This window comes from Carettochelys insculpta, chromosome 30 (genome assembly GCF_033958435.1).
Source record: "Carettochelys insculpta isolate YL-2023 chromosome 30, ASM3395843v1, whole genome shotgun sequence".
In the NCBI taxonomy this organism is placed as follows: domain Eukaryota; kingdom Metazoa; phylum Chordata; order Testudines; family Carettochelyidae; genus Carettochelys; species Carettochelys insculpta.
The window spans coordinates 14,392,208-14,400,755 of record NC_134166.1 but is presented as its reverse complement, the minus strand read 5'-3'; the positions used below and the strand labels follow the sequence as shown (position 1 = coordinate 14,400,755).

Below are 8,548 nucleotides of genomic sequence, written 5' to 3'. Positions count from 1 at the left end.
AGCAAGAAAATATGAATATGATCCTGTATTACATCACAGCAGAGCCTGTCTAAACCAGAAGGAGACAGACACAGCCCTGCCGGGATCAGAAAGGGTGAGAGTCGGGTGCAGGTTTTCCAATGAACAGACTGAGACATCGACTTCATCCCCAGCAAACTTTTCTTTAAAGAGCAGTTGGTAAGTGACCAACACCCACTCTGCTGCACTCTGTCGCTGTTTTGACCACTAGACCCCGCTGCCCTTCCGAAGCCAAGAATGGGATCCTGGCTCCCAGCCCCAAACACCACTCAGAAATAAAACCAGGATGAGAGCCCCGACCCCCTTCCCCATGGTCTAACCACAGGACCTAATTCTCCTCCTGAAGCTGAGGATGGCACGCAGGTCGCTTGACCCCCAAGCACACTAGATCTGACTCAACTCCCAGAGTGGTAGGGGGAAGCCGGGAGACCTGGCTCCAAGCCCGACTCCTCTACCCTATGCGTGTCACTGGGCATTGTGTTTTGTGGATTGTTTGTAATAGCAAGATGCCACTTTAAGAGAGGGTGAATCGGGGGAGAGAGGTTTTCCGATGCTGCTAGAAGTCCTGAGGGACACTGCAGGTAAGCATGTGATCAGAGTCAGTCTGGAAAGAACCAGCCTAAAATCAGGTGGTTAGGTCATCTCTCACTGCTCTAGGGAGCAGACTGTTTTGTCTCCCTCTGTTTAGGAAGGAACCTGCTTTGTGTCTCCTGTCTTCTCAAGTCTGACTATTCTGGATTCCCAGGAGCAGTCACTGTATGCTTCAGCCTTTCAGCAGGGGCATTTCCAGTGGGTGCCTCATACATCCCAGCCAAGGAGGGGTCGGAGATGCAACTGCTCCAGAATGATGGCAAACAGCTATAGTTCCACCCACCCTGTCAGCCACACTGGGTGCGTGCAGTCCCACATCTGATCTCATTTCAGCATGTGTGTGCTAACTCCGCAGGCTGGAGATTTGTTTGGGTCAGATCCCCCAGCTCAGTCAACTGCTTCCATTGCTATGAAGGCTTCTTTGGCTGTCTCCATCCTTGCTGCTGTCCTGGCTACAGGTGAGGGGGCTGTGCTCCTACAAGGGCAGATTCCCTATCTTCTTTGGCTCAAAACCACCTGTTAATTAGTTAACATTTAATTAATGTAACCAAAAAGCAGCTGCAGAATAAGGGGCTCTCAGCTGGGAGTATCTGGATGACAGCTCCTGAGGAGGAAGGGCTGGAAGTCACGAAATCCCCGTGACAGTGAGCAAAATAATTCTGTAAATGGGAGGAAACATTTGTACTTTAAATCATTAGAACTGGGTCCTGATCACCTTCATCTCAGAGCCGGCCAGAGACTAAGGATGTCCCGGGAAGGGAACCTTCCTTGGGAGTTTCTCTGAAATGGAATGGGGCTGAATTTCAGTGACATGAGTCCCAGGCTAATATGAAAAATGTTTCTGCATCATGATTCCCAGCTGGGGTCAACGGGGCCAAGTCTACAGCTGGTCTCAGTTACACTTAGGGAAAGGAGGGGACTGATCTAGAACCATCATGTTCTCTCCCCATCTCCAGGGTCCTGTCTGCAGTGTGAGGTTTGCTCTGGAACAGGACACAACTGTACGGGCAGCATGCAGCCCTGCGCCGCCGGGGAAGACTCCTGTGGCATCATCATTACTGAAGTCACGATGGGTAGGTGGGATGGAGCCTCACCACCATGGGCCGGGGCCAGGGTGGGAAGCCTGGATGCCTGAGCTCTAGTTTACATCTTCTACCTGGATGGGAGTGGGGAGGGTGGAGCTGAACAAGTGGTGGCTGGGAGCCTGGACTTCTGGCTTTTATTCTGGGATGGGAGTGGGGTGGATGGTTCTAACAGGCAATGACTAGGAACTGGAATACCACAGTGGTGAGGAAGTATCAGAGGGGTAGCCGTGTTAGTCTGGATCTGTAGAGCAACGAAGGGTCCTGTGGCACCTTATAGACTAACAGAAAAGTTTAGAGCATGAGCTTTCGTGAGTTAAGAAGTGAGTTAACTGAAGAAGTGAGTTAACTCACGAAAGCTCATGCTCTAAACTTTTCTGTTAGTCTATAAGGTGCCACAGGACCCTTCGTTGCTCTAGTGGTGAGGAAGATGCCCTTAGTGTGTGCAGAAGAAGAGGTGCCAGGGAGAATGTCATCCAGGGGAGGTGCTTGTGGCCGTTTGAAGTTAACAGAGCGAGTTTGCTGGGGTGCGGGGGGGGGCGGGATCTCTGGGCCTTCTTTGGCAGCAAATCAGTCATAAATATCAGGGAGCGACCACAGCCAAGGAGGAGAGGGGAGAGAAAGCCAGATCCTCCCTCCCACAGACTGAGCCAGATACCCTGCGGCATGCTAATGAAACTCCACCAGTCCCCCAGTGCTGCTCCAGGCCTGAGCAGGAAATCTGGGGAAGGGGTGAGGGGCAGTGCTCCCTGTAAGCTGAGCACTTGGGCAGCCACCCAGAAGAGATTCAAATGCTACCCAGATGATTAGCAGAGCATCCACAGCCAGCAGCCTGGGTTTCTATGGGTGATGCACATCCTCACAGGCCTCAGTTCATATGACAAAACTTATTCCGTATATGGGAGGAAAAAAATAAAGGGGTGCCTGGTTAGAGGCCCCCAAAAGTTGTGGTGTCTGCAATCAAAGCCTCTGATAGTCACATGTGTCTGCCGTAGCCAGCCCTGGGAATCAGTCCAGGTGACTAGCCCGCCAGGGGGCCAGACTGAAGATGAGTGTGCAAAACCCAGCACAGTGAGGGGGAGCTGCCTATGTCAGCCAACAGGAAATGCCAAGGAGAGGGTGTGGCATTTGGGGCATGTCCCAGCTTCATGGAGGTGCCCAGCTCTGGATGGGAGCCCCTCACTGGGAGTCTGGTGTAGGTCAGCCCTGCTGGGTAGAAGACAGCTGTGGAGGAGGGGTTTCTTAGAGCTGGGTGCCTAGCTGGGCTGGGAGGAGATAAGTTCAAATCCCCACTTCGCTGAAATCAGGCTGGGGATTTCCACCCGGATCTCTCTTGTCCAATAGTCCTGGCAGGTCTCTCTGCTGAAGCTGCCTCACCTTGTATAAAATACTTACAAGTTCACAGGTACCTGATTTCCCCCACTGCCAGGGGGAGTGTCTGACCCATGGGCCCTCCTGGGTGCTTAGGGGAATCATGACACATCCTCCCCATTTGGAGAGGAAGGTGAGTGGCCCAGGGCCGTTGTTGGGAAGAGGGTGTCGAAGGGGGGGAGTGGAAGGGGCTCTATTTCAGCCTTCTCCTCCTGTGCAGCGGAAGTGAAGAGCCATAGCATTTTCAAGGGCTGCGTGCCCTCCAGCCAGTGCAGAGCCGGCCTGTTCTCTGTGGATTTGGGGTACGTGATGACAAGAAGGAGGAGTGTCATCTGCTGCGTGGGAGACGCCTGCAAAACAGCCACTGGTATCTCGCCCCACCCACACCTCTGCTCCTCCATCCTCCTGCAGCTCCCACTGCCTGGAATCTACCCCATGTACATTTCCCAAGCCTGGGCCTCCTGCCCTGCAGGGGGTGCCCCATGGGACTAACTCTGAGCCCTGGTCCTCCCACCCGGCAGGGCCCCCCCCCCACAGTAATAACTCTGAACTGGGGGCCTCTCACCCTGCCCTGCAGGAGGTGCCCCACAAGAACAACTCCGAGCCCTGGTCTTCCCGCCCTGCAGGGGCCCCCTGTCCAGTAATAGCTGTGAACTCTGGGCCTCCCACCCTGCAGGAGGTGCCCTGTGGGAACAACTCTGACCCCTGCTCTTCCCGCCCTGAATGGGGCACCCTGCAGAATCAACTCTGAGCCCTCGTCCTCCCACCCTGCAGGGGGTGCCCCACAGGAACAACTCTGATCTCTGGTCTTCCTGCCCTGAACGGGACACCCTGCATGAGTAACTCTGAGCCGTGGTCTTCCTGCCCTGCAGGGGGCGCCCTGCGGGAACAACTCTGAGCCCTGGTCTTCCCGCCCTGCAGGGGGCGCCCTGCGGGAATAACCCTGAGCCCTGGTCTTCCCGCCCTGCAGGGGGCGCCCTGCGGGAATAACTCTGAGCCTTGGTCTTCCCGCCCTGCAGGGGGCGCCCTGCGGGAACAACTCTGAGCCCTGGTCTTCCCGCCCTGCAGGGGGCGCCCTGCGGGAATAACTCTGAGCCTTGGTCTTCCTGCCCTGCAGGGGGCGCCCTGCGGGAACAACTCTGAGCCCTGGTCTTCCCGCCCTGCAGGGGGCACCCTGCGGGAATAACTCTGAGCCTTGGTCTTCCCGCCCTGCAGGGGGCGCCCTGCGGGAACAACTCTGAGCCCTGGTCTTCCCGCCCTGCAGGGGGCGCCCTGCGGGAATAACTCTGAGCCTTGGTCTTCCTGCCCTGCAGGGGGCGCCCTGCGGGAACAACTCTGAGCCCTGGTCTTCCCGCCCTGCAGGGGGCGCCCTGCGGGAATAACTCTGAGCCTTGGTCTTCCTGCCCTGCAGGGGGCGCCCTGCGGGAATAACCCTGAGCCCTGGTCTTCCCGCCCTGCAGGGGGCGCCCTGCGGGAATAACTCTGAGCCTTGGTCTTCCTGCCCTGCAGGGGGCGCCCTGCGGGAACAACTCTGAGCCCTGGTCTTCCCGCCCTGCAGGGGGCGCCCTGCGGGAATAACTCTGAGACCTGGTCTTCCCGCCCTGCAGGGGGCACCCTGCGGGAATAACTCTGAGCCCTGTCTGGGTGGAGGCTGGTGGCTGGGGTTCTAGGCTGCTCTCAGGCGTGAACCCAGCTGACCCCACCCAGGTCAGGGTCCAGAGCTTCAGGTGCAAATCTGTCTGCTGCCTCTGGTGGCCTCCAAGCTACAGCTCCCCCTGCTGGGGGCATCAAGGACTGGGCTGTGCAGCTCCCCCTGCCCCAACATTTGCTGGGGCTCGTCCCCAGAGCTGATTGCGTTTGCTCCGTTTCTTCTCAGTGCCCGCGGCTAACACCACCCTGAACGGCTGGCACTGCCCTGGCTGCTTCATGGGTAATGCTGGTCATTGTCATGAACAAACCGTCAACTGTGGGGGACCTGAGAGCCAGTGTATTGAGGCTACTGGGACCATAATGACAGGTAATGCTGACTGATTTCTTCTGGGCCTATTTCTCCCTTGATTTCCTTCCTCAGGTAGGGCAGAAGTGAGATGCTCCGTGGGGTTCCCTAGGTGTCAGCTGCAGGTTCTGGGTTCTGTTCCCAGAGCTGATGTGACCTTGGGCCAGCATCTTCCCCTCCCTGTGCTTCTGTTTCGCTTTCTCTCCATTGCCGGTATAGAGTTTCATCTTTGCACTCTTGGTGGTAGGTCCTGGCTTACCCCAGGGATCCCTCCTAGGTCAAGCCCTGGACAGGCTCCCTGACCCATATTGGGGTCCCATCTTGTGTCAGGTGCTGAGGGACTCTTAGTGAGATACAGTCCCTGCCTGCAAAGAGCCTGCAATCTAAACAGGAAGAAGAGGGTTTGTATAAAAGATGGGGAAACTGAGGCACAGAGTAATGCCAGAACTTGCCAAAGTTCACACAGGAAGGCTGTGGCAGGACTGGGAATCGACCCTAGTTTTGTGAAGTCTCATCATGGTGTTGGTACTCACTACAACGCCACCCTGAGTAGAGATCCTACTAACCTACTGCTTTATAGATGGGCAGTGGGGCTCATACAGGCCTTATCCAGTCCAGGTGTGGCTGGTGAGCTCTGACATGGGGTAGCTGGAGAGTGTAGGGGGGTGGCCAGATCCCTGAGGATGGTGAGGCCATTGTGTTCTGGTCCCGCATGAGAAGTGGAGCCGCTCCCCTGACCACCACCTGCTTTCTCCCCAACAAGGAGCAGGAAATCTAACGCAGAGCATCATGAAGGGCTGTGCTTCCGAGTCCGTGTGCGCTCAGTTAAAAGTGGGTCCGGGCACCGTGGCAGGGATGAGCACAAACCTGACCTTCGCCCGATGTACAGTGGCCTCTGGCACAGTGGATATAGCTGCTGGTCTCCTCCCAGCCCTCACTGGGCTCCTCCTGAAACTTCTCTCCTGATTCCCCACCCCATGTGCAATGGCAGCACCACATTGAAATCCTGCACCCCACCCCTGCAGCTCCTTTGTGGCTGCTCCCCCCCCCCACCAGGGGGCCTCAGCGCCCCAATGGAATCATGTCCCCCTCGAATAAAACAAACCAGAGACTCAATTCTTTGGATTCTTTTGTTTATTTATTTCCATGGGTGCGGGGGGGGGGGGGGGGGGTTTAATTCTCATGGAGGGGAGCTGTCAAAAAGCCAGTGAAGGACCCAAGAGCAGCCACAATTACTCCCATGACTTCTCCCCACAGGGGCACAACCAGAAGTTCATGACACACGGCCGTTTAGGACAGAACCCCCCTGTCTTTCCCTCCTGGCTCTAGTTGTCATAGGATAGGGGTACCCAGAGCAACTCTGGACATCCTGGCTGATAGCCATTGGTGGCCCGGTCCTCCAGGCACATGTCCGGCTCTTTTTTGAATCTCTTGTATTTTCTGCCCAGCTGCACATCTCCTGCCAAGGAGTTCCACAGGTTAATTGTATGTGGCAGGGGGAAAAGCACTAGAAGATGCCAAACCAGTCACCAAGACCACTTCCATTCGCCACGCTGACCTGCAAAAAGTCCCACTAGCAATTCCCTCGTGCACTCCAGCGTCACAGCTAGGACCCTTCCTTGCACAGAGGAGAGGTTATGAAAACCCATCTCACCAAATCCAAACAGGCTTTTCCAGGCCCAAAGGAGCAGCCACATTCCTACGTCAATTTATAGCTGAGATCTTTTGAGAAAGCCAGGTGTTAGCCAATCCTTTAGAATCTAAAGGTTTATTAATAGAAAGAAAGAAAGAAAAGGAGGAGAGTTAAAATTGTTAAAGGAATTAAATTACGTGCACCAATTGCAACACTCTTGGTGTAGGGTTGTAGAAGAGATGGAAGAATCTGCTGTTTTTGATCAAGTTTCTGGAATACAACCTGTTAGACGGAGGCACCAATCCTTTCAGTCATCGGTTCGTGGCAGAGATCCTTCAGAGGACTGGGGCATTACAGTGGATGAGAAGCTGGACATGAGTGAACAATGTGCCCTTGCAGTCAAAAGGCTAATGGCAAGTGGGCTGCATTAGGAGGAGCTGTGGCAGCAGATCTAGGGAAGTTATTATTCCGCTTTATTCATCACTGGGTGAGGCCACATCTGGAATATCATGTCCAGTTCTGGGCCCCCCAGTACAAAAAGGAAGTGGACGTGTTGGAGAGAGTCCAGCAGAGGGCAACAAAAGTGCTGAGGGGGCTGGAGCACAGGACTTACAAGGCGAGGCTGTGGGCTTTGGGTTTATTTAGTCTACAGAAGAGTGAGGAGTGATTTGATAGCAGCCTTCAGCTACCTGAAGGAGGCTGCAAAGAGAAAGGCGAGAGGCCGTTCTCAGTAGTGACTGATGGCTGGGGTAACCATCTGTGCTGTATCAGGCAGGATGGTCCCGTATTTGGGAAGCCAAAAAGGCATCTCAACTTATTTTTTAAAAGGGACAAATTGTCCTCGATTTGGGCCGTCCCCCCACAACCTTTTGTGCCAGCAGCTCCTCAGGCACAGCAGCTGGTGGAAGTCCCTTCCCTGAGCCTTAGGGAAGCTGAAGGAGCGTGAGAAGCTACTGCTTCCCCAGGGCTCGGCGGGGGATTGCTGGCAGCTGCCACTTCCTTGGGCTCCCAGGGAGCATCTGCAGCTGCCACTTCCTTCCCTGCTCCCTGGGGCTTGACAGAGCTGGGAGGAGCTGCCCTCCCCACCCCTCATCTCCCTGTCCCATATTTGGCACAGGGTGATATGGTCACCCTACTGATGGCAGAACGAGGAGCAATGGTCTGAAGTAACAGAAGGGGAGGAGTAGGTTGGATGTTAGGGAAAACTATTTCCACAGGAGGGAGGTGAAGCTCTGGATGTGTTACCTAGAGAGGTGGTGGAATCTCCATCCCTAGAGGTTTCTAAGTCCTGGCTTGACCAGTCCTGGCTGGGATGATTTAGTTGGGGCTGGTCCTGCTTTGGGCAAGGGGCTGGACTTGACCTCCTGAGCTCCCTTTCAGCCCTGGGATTCTATGAAGAGCCAGACTGAAGACCAACGGAGGAACTCCCAGGGCCCTTGTTATAAGTCTGCCTATGTGGAGGGACTCCCGCTGTTCCCAGTGTGTACAAGCACATCCCAGGATGGAATCTGTCACATGAGCAAGTCACCCCTGACTCAGTCCTTTGCAGGCCCCAGCCATGGCTGATGTGCTGGTCTGAACGTTCACAGCAAAGCTCCCCAGATGGGGTTTGGCAGCACCCCAGGTGCATTGTCAGTCCTGGACGGCTATCCACTCCATTTACACTCTTCTCACAATACCTTAGCCTGGCCTCCTGTTCATGTCTCCCAGAAGCAATACACGCATGGAGCCAGTACTCATACCTTCCCATCCTGAATGGTATCGGCGAACCGTCAGCTTTTCCCAGACTCTTCCTTGGCCCACCTTGTGCAAGCACAGGACAGAGGTTTCTACAATGACTTGTACGTTCATCTTACA

At 55.2% G+C, this 8,548-nt stretch overlaps 1 protein-coding gene across 1 annotated transcript; it reads left to right on the top strand.

Moving 5' to 3' along the window:
- The first annotated feature begins 1,018 nt into the window (after positions 1-1,018).
- Positions 1,019-6,168, top strand: LOC142003964 (phospholipase A2 inhibitor gamma subunit B-like). The gene is made up of 5 exons (XM_074981357.1): positions 1,019-1,067; positions 1,566-1,682; positions 3,283-3,429; positions 4,939-5,079; positions 5,825-6,168. The coding sequence occupies exons 1-5, from the start codon at positions 1,019-1,021 to the stop codon at positions 6,022-6,024; spliced, it is 654 nt and encodes a 217-aa protein (XP_074837458.1). The 3' UTR covers positions 6,025-6,168.
- The last annotated feature ends 2,380 nt before the right edge of the window (positions 6,169-8,548 follow it).

What these genes read in the sequence shown, in the direction of transcription:
- LOC142003964 (XM_074981357.1), top strand. Translation starts at nt 1,019, where the DNA reads ATGAAGGCTTCTTTGGCTGTCTCCATCCTTGCTGCTGTCCTGGCTACA. An exon ending in CATTACTGAAGTCACGATGG is followed by an intron (nt 1,683 to 3,282) that starts GTAGGTGGGATG and finishes CCTCCTGTGCAG; the next exon opens with CGGAAGTGAAGAGCCATAGC. An exon ending in CGCCTGCAAAACAGCCACTG is followed by an intron (nt 3,430 to 4,938) that starts GTATCTCGCCCC and finishes GTTTCTTCTCAG; the next exon opens with TGCCCGCGGCTAACACCACC.